Source organism: Schistocerca americana, chromosome 6 (assembly GCF_021461395.2).
Source record: "Schistocerca americana isolate TAMUIC-IGC-003095 chromosome 6, iqSchAmer2.1, whole genome shotgun sequence".
Lineage (NCBI taxonomy): Eukaryota > Metazoa > Arthropoda > Insecta > Orthoptera > Acrididae > Schistocerca > Schistocerca americana.
The window spans coordinates 66,785,413-66,808,409 of NC_060124.1; the positions used below are offsets into that span (position 1 = coordinate 66,785,413).

At 42.8% G+C, this 22,997-nt stretch overlaps 1 protein-coding gene across 5 annotated transcripts in view; it reads right to left on the minus strand.

The window, feature by feature from the left end:
- Positions 1–22,997, minus strand: part of LOC124619710 (rho GTPase-activating protein 17-like) — a 323,049-nt gene that overhangs the window by 139,855 nt on the left and 160,197 nt on the right. For 4 of the 5 annotated variants that reach the window (XR_006980113.1, XM_047146270.1, XM_047146271.1 and 1 more), the window contains exon 2: positions 20,967–21,137. Coding sequence is in view for 4 of the 5 variants with exons in the window: in XM_047146270.1 (XP_047002226.1) it covers positions 20,967–21,019 (53 nt within the window). In the remaining variant the exon portion in view is untranslated. Of the gene's footprint in view, positions 1–20,966; positions 21,138–22,874; positions 22,959–22,997 lie in introns of those variants that run through there. The other variant, XM_047146269.1, reaches the window with a different exon arrangement.

Consider the following 22,997-nt stretch of genomic DNA (forward strand, 5'->3'; position numbering starts at 1 on the left):
CCTGATTTGCATCCTCGTAGTGGTGCTAGTAGTGCCACTCCTAAGTGGCTGGCATGGAATTTGAGTGGACGTCATCTTACGGATGCAGAAACATGTCTACCAACTTTTGTTTGTCATTTAACTCCTTTTAAAGTGCTGCGATTTTTTTCTCTCTCTCTCTCTCTCTCTCTCTCACTCTCTCTCTATCTGTGTGCGTGTGTGTGTGTGTGTGTGTGTGTGTGTGTGTGTGTGTGTGTATGTGTGTGTGTTGCAACTACGCGTCATCACCAGTCATAGCTCTCATGATGGCATCCTTTGTACCACACAATGTTCTATACCAATAGGATCCACAAGATTTTTGGAAATATTGTTTTCCTAAAATGTTGCCCACAAGATTGTTTTCAAGAACATTCAAATTCTTTTGTAGCTTTCTTTAGTACAGTGTTGGTTGGTTGGTTTGTGTGATTGACGGGACCAAATTACTAGGGCCATTGGTCCCTTTTTCCAGGAACTTTAAACACCCACAAAGAATAACAAACAATGATGATGACAAGAGACGACACAGGACAAGAAAGACACAGACAGAGACCAGAAAAAAGGAATTAAAATCACACAGAGTGTGACAGTGGTTGGCAGACCATAGAAAAAAAAAAAAAGGAAAAGCCAACCACCAAGAAACGCACAAAAAACCCCAGTCTAAAATCGTAGGCCAAAGGGTACACTCAACATACAAAAAAAGGACAAACACTTAGATCAAGCGATAAAAACCCCCTGCACGAATAAAACTCAAAACTAAATCTGCCACTTCAACGTCATCTGATAAAAGTGCAGGAAGCATATCAGGCAGCGCAAACGTCTGCCTGAGCGGAGTTAAAAGTGGGCAGTCCAACAAGATGTGGACCACCGTCAAAGCCGACCTGCAGCGACATAAAGATGGGTCCTCGTGGCGTAATAAACAGCTGTGTGTTATCCAGGTGTGGCCAATGCGCAGGAAGGGTGCGTCATTCTTCACCCCAGGTGCGAAGTACCTTCTACTGCAAAACTGACCTGAGGCCACTCTCTGAAAGGCCAATCTCCAAGGCTGGTGCACCGACAGCCTGTTTGGCCAGCACATCAACACATTCCCTTCCTGGGATGCCGACATGACCCAGGGTCCACACAAAGACCACACAGCGTCCACAACGGGCAAGAGTATGGAGGGTCTCCTGGATAGCCATCACCAGACGAGAGTGAGGGGAAACACAGGTCGATAGCTCGTAAACCGCTCAGGGAGTCACTACAGATAACAAAGGACTCACCTGAGCAGGAGTGGATATACTCTAGGGCGCAAGAGATGGCGAACAGTTCGGCAGTGAAAACACTGCAGCCAGCTGACAATGAGTGTTGTTCCTAATAATCCCCTAGGGTAAGAGCATAACCAACATGACCAGCAACCATCGAACCGTCAGTATAGACAACGCCAGAGCCTTGAAACGCGGCAAGGATTGAAAGAAAGCAGCGGCGGAGGGCCTCAGGAGGGACTGAGTCCTTCGGGCCTTGTGCCAAATCGGGCTGAAGGCATGGGCGGGGCACACACCACAGGGGTATATGCGGAGGGGTCCGGAAAAGAGGTGGAAGAGGGAAAACCTCAAGCCCAGAGAGAATAGCTCTGACGCGAACTGCGATTGTAAACCCTGGCCGGAGCCGCCGTTCCGGAAGATGGACAACCAACTGACGGAACAGGAGACGATAATTGGGATGCTCGGGCAAGATACAAATGTGTGTAGCATAAGCGGCCAGTAAATGTTGGTGCCAGAACCACAATGGAGGGACACCTGCCTCCATAAGTATGTTATTGAGAGGGCTTGTCCGGAAAGCTCCAATGGCGAGTCAGATACCGCTGTGAAGGATGGGGTCCAGCAACTGCAATGCGGAAGGTGATGACGAACCGTAAGCCAGGCTACCATAATCTAGACAGGACTGAATTAACACCCGGTACAGAAGGGTAGACCGATCGGCACCCCAGCTGGTGTGACTCGAGCAATGAAGAGCGTTAAGATGCCACTAGCACGTCTGTTTAAGCTGCTGAATATGAGGGCGCCACGTCAACTGGGTATCAAAAACCAATCCTAAAAACCGGTGCGTCTCCACCACAGCAAGAGGCTCAAGATAAAGTCGTGGCTCACGGTGAGCAGTGCATCGCCGGCAGAAATGCATAACACAGGTCTTGGCAGTCGAAAACTGGAAGCCATGAGCTACAGCCCAAGACTGCGCCTTGCGGATAGCACCCTGCAGCTGCCATTCAGCAGCTGCAATGCCAGTGGAGCTATGGTATAGGCAGAAGTCGGCAGCATACAAGGAATTTGAGACGGATGTTCACACCACCGCAGCAAGCCCATTAATTGCAATTAAAAAGAGGCAGACACTTAAGACAGATCCTTGCAGTACACATTCACTTCAACTCGGGAGGAACTACGGGAGGCCGCAACTTGCACATGGAAGGAACGAAGCAACAGAAAATTTTGCATGAAAATCGGGAGCGGACCCAAAAGACCCCAACCATGAAGGGTACAGAGGATGTGATGTCGCCATGTCATATCGTATGCCTTCCACATGTCAAAAAAATGGCAACCAGATGCTGACGGCGGGCAAAGGCCGTATGGATGGCAGACTCCAGGCACACCAGATTATCAGCGGCAGAGCGGCCCTTACAGAACCCACCCTGAAACGGAGCCAGAAGGCCCCTGAGACTCAAGTAGCCAACTCAACCCCTGGCTCACCTTGCGTTCGAGCAACTTGCAAAGAACGTTGGTGAGGCTAATGGGGCAGTAGCTGTCCACCTCCAGTGGCAGGGTGTCTACATGGACAAGAAAAAAAATTCCCGAATTTCCCGGTTAAAAATATAATTTCTCCCGGGTGAAATTACGTATAAAGCGGGTGAAAATACAATTTCTTCCGGATGAAATTACTTATAAAGGGGGGTGAAAATACATCCGTGTTAAGCAACAGTATACTTTCCCTCGGGCTGTAAAACCTATCAGTCCTTTGAATAGTGAAGGTCTTATACCGGCTGAGGACGTCCCAGCACTTAAGGAAGCAGGAAAAACCATGCGTTGGGAAAGATGTTTGATGCGAGACAATATAGACAGATTTTATTTTCGGATTGCGAAAGTATATACACAAATTCCACATGTTACAGCACAGTAGCTTCCGAAGCCTTAAAATAGAGATTGCGTTGTCAGCCAGTCACAGCTCATGTCACGTGACACGTGATCTCGCTAGCGAATGACGGCAGTTATTCAGAGCACGAAGCCTACGAGAAAGACAGGTCACGGCGTGTACATTACGAACGTGGGCTGAGCTCGCTCAACTCAGCAAAGTGCGTTTCTACACCGGTTAACGTAACTAAATGTGTATGTACGAACGAGAATTGCATCGACTATTGGAATCCACTATTATTAGTCCTACAATGATAGGAAGTCCGTAGGCCTACTAACAGGCTCTAATTTGGCAATTAAAATCATACCAAAATGATTATCAGTTCTGTAAGGCACCACATCTTCTATGAAAGGAGAACTGTTACGAAGAAGAGACTAAATGCTGTAAACGAGCGGTTATACCATTTCTATCGAGAATTGATTTTAAATTGTGTTGTACGAACAGTAATCAGTAAGACTTCATAATAACGGATTCCAGCACAAGATGAAATTCTCGTTAGCATGCACAAACCCGGATGCGAGTTAACAGATTTAAATACGCATTTTGCCCGCTGAGTTACAGGAACGAGTGAGCTCAGGCCGTTTTTCGTGACGTACGCACCGCGGCCTGTCTTTCTCGTGGGCCTCGGTCAGTGCATAATACATGTTATGTACTCAATCACTAGCAGCATCATTGTTAAGTAGCACGACCATACAAAGACGAAAGGTTAATGTAAGTACACTATGTCTTCACGAAAAGCTGAACTTTCACATATAATATTTGGCATTAACAATGTTTTGCTGCTTTTTCTCGAAGGGCGTGGTTAGGCAGGAACCTGAATGCTTCGGAAACTAAACTGCTGTATTTGATGTATTTTATACATATACTTTCGTATTATGCAAACATGCAGTCCAAATGCCGATGCGAATCAAAGATCTTTCCAAAACGCGTTGTTTTTTGCTGGATTTCGTTTCCTAAAGCGCTCGGAAGTATAAAACCCCTAAACTTTCCATAAGCCGTTTTCCAATAACACTATTTAGTTTTTATTTCGTGATCATAGCTGTAGCGATTTAGGAGAACCATTACAAAGTGAAGTTTATACTTAGCTGTAGTCGGTGTCATGTTTTCTCGATGAGTGATGCATCAACTTTTTCATTGTTTTTATCCGAAACTCTGAATATACTGTACAACATTTAAATACCCACTGACGTAAGGCTGCGAGCACTCACAACAAGGTCTAGGGATCTTTGAGAGCTTTCTGCGTTCTGCCTGACTGGGACTGGAGTGGCAATGAAGGATGAGACATAATAGGAGTCACCATGGCGTCAGCTGGTCAATGCAAGCGATCCAGCAACTGTATGAAGTGGGAAGAGACATCGCTGCGAGCTGAGGAGGCGAGGTGAGATGACCAAGCCAGCAATCTATCACACGAATGACGAGCCATTGCTTTCAGCAGCTAACATCGTTACATGCCGTAATAATACAGGCGCTGTTACCGTGATTAAATACAAATAAAACAATTGCCGTTTATACATTCATTGCCAAAAACTATAACTTGGTATATTTAAAGAGAAAAAAAACGTCCAGACAGTATTACAGGAAAATACTAGCTGGCAAATAAGTGGTAAAGAAAACATTACGCAAGTTGGTCAATAATTAAAGAAGAAAAGTCTAGAGCAAGAGTCTTGAAATAAGAGTTTATTGAGCCAAGTAGCATGTTCTTCAGATGATCATAGGCTATCGTGTAGCTAGCATGTTTCGGGTTTTTTGTGCTCTATCTTTGCAACAAACATTGGCAAATACAGAAGCAGTTACTAGAGCGCACTCCGCAACATCAAAGTGCTCCAGCCATCGGATCACGCAAATCTTCAAGGGCAAACGTTCCGATTCAATGGTCCAAATATACAGAGGTAGCCTGGAATGGAAATCCTTAAATAGGTTTTACAGGGCATCTACAAACTGAATTATCATCCAGAGTGTTTCCTTTACTGCGGACTTGATTAACAGAAAAATATGGAGAGGGGGCTTGCAAGTACGTCAAAGAACAGCAAGAAAACATAACGTGAAGACAACAACAACAGCTGAACATGGTTTATTACGTTTCTAGGTACTGAGGGATACATAAAAAGCAACATTATCAATGTACTGGATGTCAAGTAAAACCATATTTTAAAATTAAGCGGGTAAATCATTCCTCTACAAGTAAATCAACATGTATGCTGCTACAGAATCTAGACTTTAAATTAAAATCGGTATATGTACAACAGAAGGTCTACCAAGTCCTAAAGCACTTCAGAAATTTTACACACAGTAGAGCGCCTCAGCTGTAGAGTAAATGGGAGGCCAAGTCGTTCGTAACCGGCAGACTTCATAACTTAGTAATCGTGGATGGGAGACGAGAGCAAGCAACCAAGAGCAGCCAATAGAAAGAAAGAAAGAGAGAGAGAGAGAGAGAGAGAGAGAGAGAGAGAGAGAGAAGGAGGAGAAGCCTCATGGTAAGGAATAAGCTAGAACGAAAAGGTGGCGAAGCCTTCAGAACTTTGGTCGATGAGCGCGGTGGCCTTAATATCTTTCGTCTTTATAATTGAGGTGCTGTGCTGTACATGTAAAATTAGCTAGAAACTTGCAACAGGTTACTGGAGTAAGACTGGTTGATACGTCTTGTCATTCATACGAGGGCAGTTCAATAAGTAATGCAACACTTTTTTTTCTGAAACAGGGGTTGTTTTATTCAGCATTGAAATATACCAGGTTATTCCCCAATCTTTTAGCTACACAACACTATTTTTCAACGTAATCTCCATTCAATGCTACGGCCTTACGCCACCTTGAAATGAGGGCCTGTATGCCTGCACGGTACCATTCCACTGGTCGATGTTGGAGCCAACGTCGTACTGCATCAATAACTTCTTCATCATCCGCATAGTGCCTCCCACGGATTGCGTCATTCATTGGGCCAAACATATGGAAATCCGACGGTGCGAGATCGGGGCTGTAGGGTGCATGAGGAAGAACAGTCCACTGAAGTTTTGTGAGCTCCACTCGGGTGCGAAGACTTGTGTGAGGTCTTGCGTTGTCATGAAGAAGGAGAAGTTCGTTCTGATTTTTGTGCCTACGAACACGCTGAAGTCGTTTCTTCAATTTCTGAAGAGTAGCACAATACGCTTCAGAGTTGATCGTTTGACCATGGGGAAGGACATCGAACAGAATAACCCCTTCAGCGTCCCAGAAGACTGTAACCATGACTTTACCGGCTGAGGGTATGGCTTTAAACTTTTTCTTGGTAGGGGAGTGGGTGTGGCGCCACTCCACTGATTGCCGTTTTGTTTCAGGTTCGAAGTGATGAACCCATGTTTCATCGCCTGTAACAATCTTTGACAAGAAATTGTCACCCTCAGCCACATGACGAACAAGCAATTCCGCACAGATGGTTCTCCTTTGCTCTTTATGGTGTTCGGTTAGACAACGAGGGACCCAGCGGGAACAAACCTTCGAATATCTCAACTGGTGAACAATTGTGACAGCACTACCAACAGAGATGTCAAGTTGAGCACTGAGTTGTTTGATGGTGATCCGTCGATCATCTCGAACGAGTGTGTTCGCATGCTCAGCCATTGCAGGAGTCACAGCTGTGCACGGCCGGCCCGCACGCGGGAGATCAGACAGTCTTGCTTGACCTTGCGGCGATGATGACACACGCTTTGCCCAACGACTCACCGTGCTTTTGTCCACTGCCAGATCACCGTAGACATTCTGCAAGCGCCTATGAATATCTGAGATGCCCTGGTTTTCCGCCAAAAGAAACTCGATCACTGCCCATTGTTTGCAACGCACATCCGTTACAGACGCCATTTTAACAGCTCCGTACAGCGCTGCCACCTGTCGGAAGTCAATGAAACTATACGAGACGAAGCGGGAATGTTTGAAAATATTGCACAAGAAATTTCCGGTTTTTTCAACCAAAATTGGCCGAGAAAAAAAATGTGTTGCACTACTTACTGAACTGCCCTCATAGTTTCTTAAAGGGTCAACAAACGCAGCGCTATCAATAATATTGTAATTAACGCCGATTGTTGCTTGGCAGAGACAGTGTTGTCAAACGTGCCTCGTTCGATTTTCAAATCACAGTCTGTCAGTAGTCAGTGTGCTCGGCTCACCTGTTGAATTCAGTTCTGCGCACGTGCGGGGCAAAATTTTATAAACTGACAAGGTAGGTAACACTCTTTGTGTCATATTTCATTATGCATAATAACGAGGTGCAGCCTTCTTTACATCCATCGTTCTTCTTTCTCCAATAAAGGTTGCCCACCAACAACCACTGCGACTGCGCCATGTCGATTGGTTTTCAAGATAGCTGGCTTTCAGATCCAGCATTCAAGGACTGGTTGGTGAAAGTACCTACAGACCTTTATAGTGCTAAATGTGGATTATGTCCAGGGACCCTCATTAACATCCGTACTACGGGAAGATCGGCTCTTACAAGTCAAATGACAAAATCCAAGAAGCACGTTGCGAAAGCAGCTGCCATGAGAAGCACAGCAAGTTTGTATGTCTACACCCGACCGGCAGCGACCACTTCAACCCAGCAGACAGATTCTACTTCCACTACCACATCTGCAGATTCAGCTGGGTCAACAACAGTGGCGTTGGCCGCAGCAATTGTTGCGCCTCCGCAGAAGGATGTCACTGCAATGTCAAAACCCATGGATAAACTGAGAGGAATTGATCGGATGGCAATAAAGGACGAAGTAACAAAGGCGGAAATACTGTGGTGTTTGGAGTGCATTATTTCACACAAGTCACTGCGTAGTTCTGAGAACGACATGTTGCTTTTCTGCGCAATGTTCCCCGACAGTGAAGTGGCCAAGAGCATGCATTTACAAAAGGACAAAATCGGTTATATCGTGTAATATGGACTAGCTCCCTTCTTTGAGTCTGAAATTAAATCTGACCTCGTAAACGCATCAAGGATTGTTGTTTGTTTTGACGAATCCTTGAACAAGGTGTGCAAAAGAATCCAGATGGACATTTTAGTGCATCATTGGGACATTAAAAAAATCTAGTGTGCACCTGTTACTACGCTTCGGCTTTTCTAGGCAGTTCGACGGCAGCTAAGCTACTCGAGTCCTTCAAGAAACAAATTCCTGGTGAAGCAATGAAAAAACTTTTACAAGTATCGATGGATGGCCCTAACGTCAACTTCACGTTCTTAAGGGAACTTAAAAATTTTTTGAAAGCAATTGAAGGAGTAGACACCGTTTTACTGGAAATTGGAACGTGTGGGCTTCACGTTGTTCACGGCGCCTTCAAGTCCGCAATTCAAGAAACACAGTGGATGATAATTCAGTTTTTACATGCCTTGTACAATCTTTTTAAGGATGTCCCTGCCAGAAGAGATCTGTATATTTCGACAAAGGAATCGGAACTGTTACCCTTAAGTTTTGCGCGATCCGATGGCTGGAGAATGTGAAAGTTGCTGAGCAAGCTCTAGTAATGCTTTCGTTTCTGCGAATACTTGTTGGAAAAATGGAAGAAAAAAACAAACCAAAATGTGCTAGCTACAGAGTAGTGGAGGATCACCTCAATGACAAGCTACTTGGTCCGAAAATTGCCTTTTTTAAGACTCTTGCTGGAGACTTGACACCTTTCCTAAAGGATTTTCAATCCGATTGGCCACTAGCACCGTTCCTCCACTCTGCTTTGACAGAGAAAATGGAGACAACGAAGACACGATTTGTCCAGCCGACGAAGATCTCGCCGTCAGTTAATTTGGACAAAGAATCCAATCTTTTGGGTGTGAACCACGTCAAGGTTGGGTTCACCGTCAAGAATGAATTCAGAAAATGCAAGTCTCTCACAGCCCTTGAAATCGCTAAGTTCCGGAGTGAATGCAGAAGAGGAATGATCAAGCTTGTGTCAAAGTTGATGGAGAAATCTCCCTTACACTTCAGGTTGACAAAAGCTGTAAGCTGCTTTGATCCCACAATAGTGTGCAGGGAGGCTGGTCCCAAACGATTTCATTCCTTTCTGCAGATTTTGGTGGAGAGCAATTGGATGAACGGTGTATGTGCCGATAAAGCAGAAGCGCAATACGCTTCTGTTGTAAAGAAGAACTGCAAAACAAAATTCGAAACATTCAACAAAAAGGAGCAACGGCTGGATGAGTTCTGGATGAAATGTCTCAAGAACCAGAATGCAACATGCCACGAGCTGCAGAAGGCAATGGAAATCGCGCTCACTTTGTCGCACGGTCAAGCAGCTGCGGAGCGAGGATTCTCGGTGAACAAAGAGTGCCTCTTCGAGAATATGAGGGAACAATCTGTAGTGAGCAGAAGACTGGTGTACGACGCCGTCAAGACACACGGCGGAGTCCAAGGAGTGCCTATAACAAAGTCCCTTATACACTCTGTAAGAAACTCGCGAGATCGATATGCTGAAGACCTCAAAAATCGAACCGACGAGTCATCCAGGAAAAAGGATCATCTGACTAAAAGGAAGATTGTTGACGCAGCAATAAGACAGCTTAAAGAGAAGAAGGCAAAACTTGAGTGGACTATTCAAAACGCTCAGATAGAGCGAGAATCTATTACAGAACGAATCAAGGCTCTCGCACACAGCTCCAAGTGAGTTATTCTCCAAGGTAAATTCCTAAATTACAATATTTGTTATTAAACATGGTACTTCCTTCTAAATTATTTGTTTTATTTGTCGTATTGTCTAATTATAATTAAAATGTTTCTTTAATAAAATGTTTTTAAAACAAATGAATATGATGGCGTTATTTATTTTAAACTGCTAACTCCCACAGATGTTTGAATATACATTTCAAACAATAACTTTCGTGATTAAAAAATATTTTATAAATAAACCTAATTTAAGAAATTAAGTATTAAAATAATGACCGGAGCTAAAATTTAGCAACACGAAAATCCGAAAAGAAAGGACTGTAAAAATGCACAAAATATTTTACGGAAAAAATCTCTTACTATTCTAAAACGAAAGACAGTAATTAAAGGTCTTTAACAATGATTAAACCACAAGCTTTTGTATTTAAATAATAAAATCAGAAAAATGAAGAATTGAAGAGGTAAAAGACATACTTGTCCTTACTGAAAGCAAATTTTAGAGCAGGGAATATAGTAGCTGCGCTTGACACAGGTTTTCGCTCTAAAACTGGACTAATTTCGTACGAGATCAAGGTACGGATGTCCCGCTACCTGTCGCGTGACTGGTGCTGCCTTCTGTTGTCCATTTATAGGATTAGTTAGAAAGAAGTAGTAGCGAACGTTAGAGCTGTTCGGAGACGAAGATCCAATTCACCGGCAAAAAAGTAGAAAAGAAGCGAAATGGTATTGCTCTGCATGCCAGAACACTTCATCTTTTGTATACTACAGAAAAGTCGAAGTGCTCTGGCATGAAGAGACTTGTGACATTGCTCAGTAACATATTATTCACTTTTTTGAAGGTCAATTATACTTTTTGCCATCAATTGCATAATTTTTTATGTATGAAAGAACAACATTAAATATGAAAACTAACTTGAAGCTCAGTCTTTTTTTAACGTGTGTTGCACGTTATGTCATATCAAATACAAATGTGTGGTAAAATTTTAAATAGTGGCATAAATGACTTATCTTCTGGGCCCGCAATTTTTCAAATGGCTGATCCTCAAGTGTTAATGGTGCGTTTTGAATGAGAGTTATAACGCCCTGTGATTTAAGAAATTCACTGCACATTCTCACACGTAACATACATCATCTTGCGTGGAAATTTACTTTGAAAGTAACGCTTCTCAAGTCACTATTCGTAATATTTTCCAGTGATCTGTTAGAAATGTAAACAACTGCGACGCAAGCACATCGAATGCACGTTAGTTGTTACGGACGTACTGCATAATCTTCGACCTAAAGCCTTTGACACTTTTCGTTGTCGGCAAACTGGTCTGTGCATTGTGTAAATTACTCATTTTCTATGCAACTAAACTTTTATTTTGGTGTTATTCTCTGATTTATGTTTCATTGCTGCAGTATTATTCAGCAGTAGTGGGTTAAAGTTCTTTGTCAGCGTATCAGATCTTACACGTCAAACCTACAAAAATTTAACTGAAATCTAAAAGAATGAAAAATCCCGGAATTCTACATAATTCCCGGGCTTTTCCCGGATCTCCCGGATGTCCCGGGCCGTATACACCCTGAGTGGGTTCTTGCCAGGTTTCAACACAGGGATTACAATGCTTTCCCGCCATTATGACGGGAACTCACCCTCAACCCAGATACGGTTGTAAAGGTCTAGGAGGCATCGCTGGCAGTCCACCAAGAGGTGTTTGAGCATCTGACAATGGATGCAATCTGGCCTGGGAGCCGTATCAGGACAAGCGGCTAGGTCACTTTGGAATTCCCACTCACTGAACGGAGCATTGTACGATTCAGGATGGCGCGTGTGAAATGAAAGGCTCCAACGTTCCAACTGCTCTTTCAGGAAGCAGAAGGCCAGTGGGTAATTGCAAAGCAGAACTCTGAGCAAAATGCTCCGCTAAGCAGTTTGCAATTGTAACGGAGTCAGTACAGTCTGCTCCATTCAGTGAAAGCACAGGTACGCTGGCGAGGGTCCAATAGCCATAGAGTCGCCTAATCTTGGCCCTAACCTGTGATGGAGAGGTACAGAGGCCAACGGTGGAGACATACATTTCCCAGCACTCCTGCTTGTGTTGGCGAATGAGGCAGCAGGCTCACGCACGGAGCCATTTAAAGGCGATGAGGTGTTCCAATGAGGGATGCTGCTTGTGACGCTGGAGTGCCCACCTGCGATCTTTAATCGCCTCAGCGATCTCAGGCGACCACCAAGGCACAGTCCTCCGCCGAGGCGACCCAGAATTAAAGGAAATGGCAGATTCTGCGGCAGTAACGATGCCGATGGCGACCGAGTGAACCACTGTATCAATGGCGTCATTGGAAAGAGGCTCAATAGTGGCAATGGAGGTGAACAAGTCCCAGTCAGCCTTATTCATAGCCCATGTGCAGGGGCACCCAGAAGAGTGACAGAAAGATCAGAGAGTGGTCACTACCACACAAGTCGTCATGCACACTCCATTGGACATATAGTAATAGGCTAGGGCTGCAGATCGATAGGTCGATGGCTGAGTATGTGCCATGTGCCACACTGAAATGTGTGAAGGCAACATTATTTAAAAGGGAAAGGTCGAGCTGTGCCAATACTTGCAGAGGGTTATGGGCACTGAAGTCACCCGATAACAGAAAAGGTGGCAGCAATTTGGCTATCAGCACAGCCAGGACATGCTGCAGGACATCACCATCCGGTGGAAGATAGAGACTACAGACAGTAACAGCCTGAGGCATCCACACCCAAACAGCAACAGCCTCTAGAGGTGTTTGTAGAGGGACAGACTTTCTGTAAGAGTGAAGGACGTAGATGCAGACGCCACCAGATACCCTCTCATAAGCTGCCTGGTTCCTATAATAACCCCGATAGCCATGGAGGGCGTGGGTTCGCATCGCTAGAAACCAAGTTTCTTGAAGAGCAATGCAGAGGAAAGGGTGAAGGCTGAGAAGTTGTCGGAGCTCAGCAAGATGGTGGATAAAACCGCTGCAGTTCCACTGGAGGACGACACTGTCCATGGCCAAGAAAGGCGCGAAGGGACCGGGCAGGCAGATTACGCTGCTTAGTCACCTGCTGCCACTGATTGAGTACCTGTGCGAGTGACATCCATTGTGTCAGAGTCCAACAAGATCTAGGTCCTCAGCGGCCGCCAAAATCTCTACCTCGCCCTCAGACGCAGAGCTTGTAGGTTCAGTGGGGTGGGTGCCACCGCAAGTTTCTTCGTCTTAGAGGTCTTCTTCTTGGCCTTTTCTCGCTGCTCCTTAGGTTTTGCTGACTGGGAGGGCTTCACCGATTCAGTCTCCGGGATGGAGGAGGATCGCAAAACCCTACGACCAGCTGCTTGTGGGCACTTATGCCACTGTCAGGCGTCATCCTTCCCACTTGTGAAAATCTGGGAAGGGAGGAACCCAAGAGACCCCTTGCAAGCGAGAGGAGCCGAAGAAGTTGGACACTTCTCCGGCTTAGAAGCGCGGACAGACACCCCCAATGGGTGGGGGGGGTGTGTTGCTCCCGGTGCAGGAGCAACAGGTTGGCTAGTGCCCCCCATGGGCATGGGGGCATGTGGAGTTATACGGCTCAGTGAACCGACTGGAATTCGCTGAACTGATGGGGCTATCATGGTTGTCGTAGCAGCGGCATATGAGGAAGTTATTCACACAGGTTGGAGTCGTTCATATAGCCTCAGTATAGGTCAGTCGGTCCAGGGTCTTGTATTCCATGATTTTATGCTCTTTCTGTAACATCCTGCAGTCTGACGAGCAAAGTGAATGATGCTCTCCGCAGTTGACACAGATGGGAGGCGGGACACATGAAGTACTGGGATGTGATGGGCGACCGCAATCTCAACATGTGAGGCTGTAAGTACAGCAGAAAGACACATGGCCGAACTTCCAGCACTTAAAGCACCGCATCGAGGGAGGGATATAGGGCTTGACATCACAGCGGTAGGCAATCACCTTACCTTCTCCAGTAATGTATCACCCTCGAGGGCCAAGATGAAGGCACCTGTAGCAATATGATTATCCTTTGGACCCCGATGAACGCACCAGATGAAATGAACACCTCGACACTCTATACTGGTGCATAGCCCGTCATCAGACAGCAAAAGAAGGTCCCTATGGAAAATAATACCCTGGGCCATACTTAAACTCTTATGGGGTGTGATGGTAACTGGCACATCCCCCAACTTGTCAAACGCAAGTAACCTTCATGACTGGGCAGAGGATGCCGTTTGTATCAATACTGATGCAGAGAGCATTTTGGACACGCCCTCCACCTCCCCAAACTTGTCCTCTAAATGCTCTACAAAGAATTGAGGCTTTGTTGAGATGAAAGACTCTCCATCAGCTCTCATACAAACTAGGAACCGGGGCGAATAAGTGTCACTGCCATCCTGAACCTTACGCTCCTCCCACGGTGTGGCCAGGGAGGGGAATGATTTGGAACCATATTTCTGAGCGTTGAATTGATCCCAAGAATGCTTAGAGACTGCTAGCGGCAGGCCACCAGTGAGAGATGATGTACCATACTTCATTGTGGGTCATCCTCCCTGATGCCACCCACTCCGACCAAGGGCCCTCCCCACGAGCGTCACCCAGCCTCAGCAAGGGCCACCTCGCAGGACGGCCATTGCCGGGAGTCCCAATGCCCCAGGGAGATAGGTATCTACTCCTTGGGATACGTGGGGAGTTAACGGCGCAGGCATCAGCAGGGCAATCCCTGTGTTGTCAGGGGGCTACAACCAACTGGGTACATGGTGGCCCCACCACAATGGACTGGCTACCATGCTGGTTATTAGGTGCAAGGAAGTCCATGGTCGTCGACTCCACAAAACGCAGCACTGCACAGTACTTGGTGGAAATTGCACCCAGGAATGTATCCTTGCCCAAGAGATGGAGAACGAGTGGGACGGCAATGCGACGATGAGAAAGCTGGCTAAAGGTCTCAATGCACGATGGACACAGTGCCCTTCCCCAATTGGCTCGCTCTTCCGAAGAATTTGAAAATATGGAGGTCAAACCCGAGAGGGGACCATCGCATATAGGCCGAAACGTTTGAGACTCCTTTTAGTCGCCTCTTACGACAGGCAGGAATACTGCAGGCCTATTCTAACCCCCGAACCCGCAGGGGGGTAGTACAATGTGAATTACATAAACGCCACTGCACATCCCTGCAGTTTGCCCAGTAATAGGATTGCTTTGAATACTGCTAATTTCACCACATATACGACAGTACAAAAAGTTATAGCCATTAAAAGAACCTCAGTTATAGATAAGCATTCAGACGGATACTCCAAGTTGTGGCACCATAACTCCACTGATTCAAAGAGATTACTACATCCAAATACCACGCAAATACCCAAGACTTCCCCCAACTAAAAGAGAAGTAGTCAACCTAATTTACTAATTGCATACCAAGGCTCTCTGGGGTAGGAAGACTAGCTGTGTTGGAGAAAGCTGTGTATATGTAATAACCCTACACAAGCTACTGACACACTTATTTATAAGATTCTTTCATTCAGATACTATTTGTCGTATAAATGTTACCTACCTTCACTTTTTTTCTGTTGCAAAACTTTTCTACTGGTAACATGAGCTGGCTCCAAAGTTCCTTTGTGGATTCCACTTCAAATGTTTTTTTTCTCCTTTTCCTTCTGATCTCATATGACATTCTCCACAAAATCAAATTAATAATACTGAAATATGCACACAGAACTTGTAGTATACTATGATCTGATGTGCAATTTAGGGTTCATGAAGTGGTCAATCACATAACAATCAAAACCAAGTGCTTAGTAGGATTCATGTCATTATATTATTTTCATATGTTTGTTTTATAACATTTACTCCATCAGTCTTTGCATATAGTTTAAAAATTTTGATTTAATTTCTTTCATTCCAGTGCTTTCTTTTACTTCTCTACAGACCCAGCTCAAGAACGTGATAAGCATTAGTGGGGATCTTTGCAGCTATCATTTATAAGTTGGCAAAATACTAGCTTACATAAACAATAACCAATACAAAGTTAATTTTAGGTAAGTAATTTGAATCAATGGAACAGGAGATTCCCCCCCCCCCCCCCAATTTCTCTCCCAGAAATTGAAATCTTTCCGCCACATTCAAAGTTTGGTATGTTCGCCATATTATTTTGTTGTTGCTCCACACATTAGAGATAACAATTTCATTTGGTGAAGCACCCTGCCGAATAAGGAATAGATAGGCAAGGACGATGAGTTACAAGCGCTGAAAGATGTAATGGGGAAATAAGTCTAAACAACAGCACAACTGATTGATGACAATTTTATATAATATTGTTGTAGAACAGCGATCTTTATTCTCATAAAGTTATTTAAAAACAGTCTTGATTGCAGCCAATGTTAACTTCTGACCGTTTTTGGACGGTTACGACTGAGGCCTCCACAGCGCGTCAGACGCCATCGCCATCATCCAGATGGTGCAAACTTTGATGATGACCCGAATGAAAAGGCCGAAATGAGTCAGAAGAAAACCTCAGCTGTGATCAAGACTGTTTTCAAATAATTTTGTGATTGAAGATGTCTTGTAGAAGAAGTGTACAAGCTGACAAAGCAGGAAGTGTTCTGTCTGTGAGGGGTCATGATCCATTGGCAGAAAACTAAAAATGGAGACTTATTTCTGGGTTTCTTAGTGCCGTAATGAGATCACTTCTCATAAAGCTGCACTTTCCAGAATCGAGCACAATAAAAAAAAAAAAAAAAAAAAAAAAAAAAAAAAATTGTTATTAGATGGAGACATTTCTGCAGAGGTGTTTGTGTTCAAATGTCCTTGAGCGAAAATGAGACACACTTTGGAATTAGTAAGAGTAAATCTACTGACGCAACAAAATGACAAGACTACAGTTTGTGGATAGGCTATTCAGAAAAAAGCCTGGTATTTCCTTTTTTGTGTTAGCTGCCAGACCAAAGCTGTTCTGTGTATTACGAAGGAGAGTATCTCTGAAAGGCACTACAACATTTCCAACTGCTAAAAGTTGTACTATTGTTCTAACAATATTAAGGGAGCTTGGAGCACAATTTCGACGTCACTACATAGGTCAACACACGATAAAATTCTATTTGGTTGTCACTTCTTTGAATTCATGTAGTGTAAACATAGCTAAAATGAACCTTTCTTGATTTTGGCTAAAGCTTCAGGAGGATCCATACACATCCTACAGTGTGAAGAAGTTGTTATTTTGAAGATATAACTAGTTTGGAAGGTGGTACTTTTATTTGCTCTGAAGTGAGTGGCTTTAACAAATGGAGAATACCAAAAGTTGCAGTGCTGCACTTCAGCTTTGATCCATGATGTAACTGTGTTTTGTTGTGTGGTGTAACTGCAATACTCCATCTTTGAAGTGAATCATGTATGCAGGGAGCGTACTTGAGTACGCAGTGGCACATTACAGTGTGGGACATTTACGTTTCTGAATGGTTTGTGAGTGATCTTAGTGCAGCATTATACTTAATGCCGTGCATTACTCTGCATTTTCAGAGTTTGTCTTTGTTGGATTGTCACTGAGTTATTTTAATGTTCTTAATTATTAGCTACTGATTTGTTTCCAGTTTTGGAGTTGTTAGTTATATTAGTTCACTGTTTGAAATTTGTTCATTCACAGTTAGAAATTTGATTTTCTTTGTTTGTCATTAGGTGCTAAAGTATAGATTTCAGGACTAAAGTTACTAGTTGTTTATTATTTGCTGCTAGGAGTGATGATCAGGCTGCAACAAATTTTGTATAGGTATATGACCTCATGGACGAGTATGTAAGGTGTCTGCAGTGTCGGGATTTGAAGAAGTTGACTAAAATCGCTGCTTCTTGAACCAGGAACAAGTGCATGTGCAGTGTCATCATGACAATATTTGCAGGTTCCTTACAAGTGGTTCCTGGTTCGAGGAATCTAGGTTAGCCATGAGGGATATCATTTTGTTAACTTCTTACTTGTGGTATCATTTGCCTATCTGGTTCGTCCTCATGTGATGTGTGTCAGTGATAGGTGTGTTTTAGATTGATTTTCCGTTTTGTCATAAGGTGTGTTCAGGGTTTATTAAGTGCACATGGTCTTTGGTAGGTGAGGAGAAACGAAGGAGGCAGTTGTAGAGATTGGCAGCTCTGCATTTGAGATGGCTAAGTATGGGAGGGGTGATAATTCTGTGGGAACATCACTGTGGGTGGCTGTTGTTTCTGGGGTGGGTCTTCTGATGTGGTGGAGGAGACTAGTGTTTAACATCCTGTCAACGGAACACAAGCTCGGATTGGGGAAGTATGGGGAAGGAAACCGGCCATGCCCTTTCAAAGGAACCATCCCGGCATTTGCCTGAAACAATTTACGGAAATCACAAAAAAGCTAAATCAGGATGGCCAGAGACGGATTTGAACCGTCGTCCTCCCGAATGGGAGTCCAGTGTTCTAACCACTGCACCACCTCGCTTGGTCTGATGTGGTTTTTAGGATGATGGTAAGGTGTAAAACACAGGTTTTGGCCGATTTTATTGAAGAGCACATTGCAGAGGGTCCCACTATTGTTTCAGATTCTTTTTCTTCATACAGATTTACATACCAGTGGTTATTGACATTTAACAATGAGCTATAGTGTAGAGTTCAAATATTATGCAACTGAGGATTGCACCAATAATACAAAGGGTTCTTTCTTTAATTTGGTTTGGGGTGTGGTGGCAGAGACATTTTTGTGGCCTTTATTGTCAGAAATCTAAGGAGGAGGAGATTGGTGTTTTAACATCCCATCAACAATGAGATCGCCAGAGATGGAGCAAATCCTCGAATGAGGGAAGGATGGAAAAGGAAGAAGGCCGTGCCCTTTCAAAGCAACCATCCTGCCATTTGCCTTAAGCGATTTCCAGGAATCACAGACAACCTAAACCAGAACGGCCGGATGCAGGTTTGAACCGTCATCCTCCCGAATGCGTGTCCAGCGTGCTAACCACTGTGCTACCCTACTTGGTGTAAGAAGTGTAGTGGGTTTGTTTATGTATGTAATTTTCTTTGTGGGTATTGAAATTTATGTCAGAGTTACTTTTTGTTATGTTGTGGTTTGGGTTGGTAGTTGAAGTTCATATTTAATAGTTTGCAGTGGTGGGTACGGTGGAGTGTGTAGTAAGTTATTCTGGTCTGGTTAGGTTTTGAGAATAGTTGATTCTGCTAGCTGTAGTTTATTGGTACAATGAGCTTTGTTTGAACTGTATAGGTCAAGTTAAATTATTGATACCTGGTTTTGGCTTATGTGTTCGATGGTAGTATCATGGATTTCTTTGAGCAATATGGGTCAAGGGAATTTTCCAGTACCTTTACTTTTGTAGGTTTGTGGTACTGTGGGCTTCATTTGACCTATACAGGTCAAATGAAATTTCTGGTACCTTTTTCTCTCCCAGGTTTTTTGTTATTGTTGATTCCTCAGGATTTGTTTGGTTGATTTTTTCATTAATGTCTGTTTTGGTATGTCTCCATTATTAGGATTGTCACATATATTTAGTTTGTTCTCACCCAAAACCCCCCCTAATTCATGCACTTTTCCCATTAAGATTCTTGTTATTTCTGCAAGTAAATGATTTTTGCGTTGTTTTTGTGTGTAACTTACAACATAATAGCCGCCTTATGGGGCACCCACCATATTTATGACATTGCAGGCTAAAGCTGGCATGCGACACTGCTATTTTTGGTATTCCCTGAATTGCTAGAATCGTGACTGCTCACTATGTTTTACAATGACTGTGGAGGAGTGTGTGATACTGTCGGATCTGATGAGTGAGTAGTAGTACATATCTGAAATGATGATTTTTGGTGACAGAAGCAGCTTGGCTACAATTATCAACCAATGAAGCAGTGGTTCAGTAGAAAGTCCTTAGCGGTTCAGTAGAAAGTATTTACAGGTTAGGTGCGTCTCACAAATAATCCTTTTCTCCTTTAACATTTTTTTATAAGTTGTCAAGGTCGCTTGCTGCCATATATCTTAATAATTTGCACACTATCATCCACTGTTGTTCAAAGTTCTCCTAAATTGTGATACGTTCCTAATGAGCTTTCTCAAATAGAACAATATGTCAGCTGCCTGCTGTACTCTAATTTTTTTTTTTTAAATTAACTGTCAAGAGAATGCCTGCTGTTTCGTCACATTTCACGAAACCAACATTTCACCATGAAATGTGCGAGTAACTACTATTACCCATAAGCAGATTGCTAAGTACAGATGCAGATATGAGCTTCACTCTTTGTACCTCATCATGTAGCAAGTTTCCCCAGTCTTGGAAATCAAAATCTATAACCTTTTTGCCTACAATAATTAGTCATGTTTCTCGTGGCACATGCATGTCACAGATATTGGGTTTCGACAGTTATTACTATCTCCGTAGTGGAGATTACAGAACCGGAACACAACCACCTCAACACCTCTCTTTACAATGTTCTGTAAAAATCCAAGTAAATACACACCAATTACTTTACTAGCTTTCATTCTGCATACAGTGTGTTACAAAATCCTAATTTAGATCTTTCGTACTTTTAAGTTTTTTTTCTGGTTAGGCTACACGTACAGTTATACTCATAAACACTACACTGTGAAATCATGACACGACATTCACATTTGATAATGTAACATCGGGATACATTGTCAGCATTTTCTTCAGCAAACATCTCAAAATGTCGGACGTCTACGTTCACTGCACACACAACACCCTCTATATTATAAATAACTAAAACTGCTAGGTAAACTCAGAAAAGGTATATTACATAATTGACAAATATCTTATGTACATTTTGGTGTGTATTTTGTTCACACAGTGTACATAAACTAAGAAATGTGCAATGGGAGGCAAGCACACACCTCTTACCGATTCTTTTAGCTACTTCGTATTTTGAATTATTTGTTTTTACTACTTCATTCCCTCTCCCTACAGACAATTCTTTCCACTCTCTATTTGCTCTCAAGTTGGAGTCTATGCAGTATATCTGGAACCTCTTTCTCTTGCAACTTCATCACTCCTGCCATCATTTCCAATTAATTTATAGAACACAAATAATTTATCCTCTGTCCATAGGAATTTATAAAAGTTAAATGGGGAGCAGGGTATACAAACAGAAACCCATATTCTTTAATTCACAAAACAAAAGTAAGTAAAGAGCTTTTCTTTGATGTAGAAATAATATTTTCTTCATAAATACCTAGAAAAGGTCTGATCAGCCAACTGCTTCACACGGAAGAACTGTTTCTTCATCTTCAAATAAGCTAATGGGTTGGAGAAGGAAGGCGTAGAAAAGATGGCATCAGAGTTCTATGCCGGCTCATTCCCTCTCGTACTTATTGTCATGAAGCTTTCAATACCACTGCCATACCTGGAAGATAATGTCCAAGTTTCACACAACACAGCCTCCTTGTAAACAAAAAATTAAGTTCATCTGTTAGGGTAGTAAATTTTCATATAACATGATTTGCTAAGCCCAACTGATGCAGTCACATGTCAAATACTCTACTTCATAAATTTACAGACACTACTTCATACATAGATGAGTGTGGAGTGCCTCAAAACAAAAGTAAATCGATGTTCACTGAACGAATGTTAAAAAGATGATAATGCGTTTACTGGGTGTCAGTAGCTTCATCAGTGAACAATGTAATGGAATCTATAAGCAATTAATTATAGCCAAAATAATAATACTACTGCAGATCCATCTTGTTCACAATGAGGTTTCACACTTTACTTCAAATACTTATTGCCATTTTAGCCGCAGTTTTGCTAGTATTATATGCCAAATTAAAAATAAATAAATAAATAAATAAACTGAAAAGCCCGACAGTTTAGAACAATGTGCAGAGGGGGAAAATTTTTTTCCAATGTACATCACATGAAAAGTTGAATCCAAAGGTAAACTGTGTTGAAGAAAACTACAGAGGCTCATAAAATCACATTTATCACAGACATCTACCAGACATGACTGATAAGACTGAAATTACTATAGAAGTGGATTCGGAGAGTTGCCAATGTTTGGTGCAAATGCAGCTTTTCATACAAGAAGGCCTAAATGTGGTGAACTGCTTAGCAACATAATTTTCAGGAATTTCTAGCACTGTGAATGACTTAATATACAGGGTGACCTGTCACAGTGAGCATCAGCAAATTCTACTGCAAATGCGAACATTTTAGGTTAGGCTTTACCGTGACTATTATTGACATTAAATGAAACAACAAATATACTCTTACCAGTCACTGTTTATTTATCTTATCATGGAGATAAATAAACAGTGACTGGTAACAGTGACCTTGTTGTTTCATTTAATATAAATTCTACTGCAATTGCCTGATTCCAAATCATAGACTTCTTGAAGAGGAGTGGTAGGTATTTCAAAGGGCCATGAACAGCTAGAAAATATCTTTACTTTTAACTGGCGAGTTGTATCAGACAGCAGAATGTTTTCCAAACACCAACACATCATACCATAAACTTAAATTATCCAAACTTATATTCCAAAAGGCGGGTACATGCACGCTGTTATGTGCTATCCAATTTGTGTGTCTTAATTTTAACACAACAATATAAGATAGAAGGCGTTGGGTGATAGCAGGCAGCGACTCTAAGATGAAACGGACCTCTTTGTTCGCTATGTAAAAGTGATCACAAAGATAAAGTCCAGGAAAAGAACAGCTTACTTGTAAATTACTAAATCTGCTAGAAAGGAAATACGAGCTATTTTTAATCTATGACTATGGCTAAGTTACTGTTGAGGAAATGACTATTTTATAAACCAACAGGTAACGTGACAGACAACAAAACCACAAACTTTAGTTTCTAAGTCTACGACAAAATCTAATGAAGAATTTACTACATCTGCTTTACTAAAGTTGAATCTACATCAACTGCAGAAACGAAGTACTGTTGCTACTGTTTGAAACAATGGTTCCTCTACGTTACTAAACCTTAAGTGGATACTCATTGTTATTAAAATCAGAAATATGAAAAATATCTCCACTTTAGTCCAACAAGCAGAATTCCGCCAGTTCAAATTTACCAAAGAAAGCGATACTTCCAAGTAGCATCCCTCGTCAAATCGTCATGATAGTCACTTCGACTAACCTGTGCCGAAGGGTTCCCACTACACTAAGGTCACGAATTAAGTATGGAATTCAGTTTGATTATTGTAAATATCACTGTACTGGCACCCAAAACAAACACGTTCAGCCCAGCCCAACACAAAAG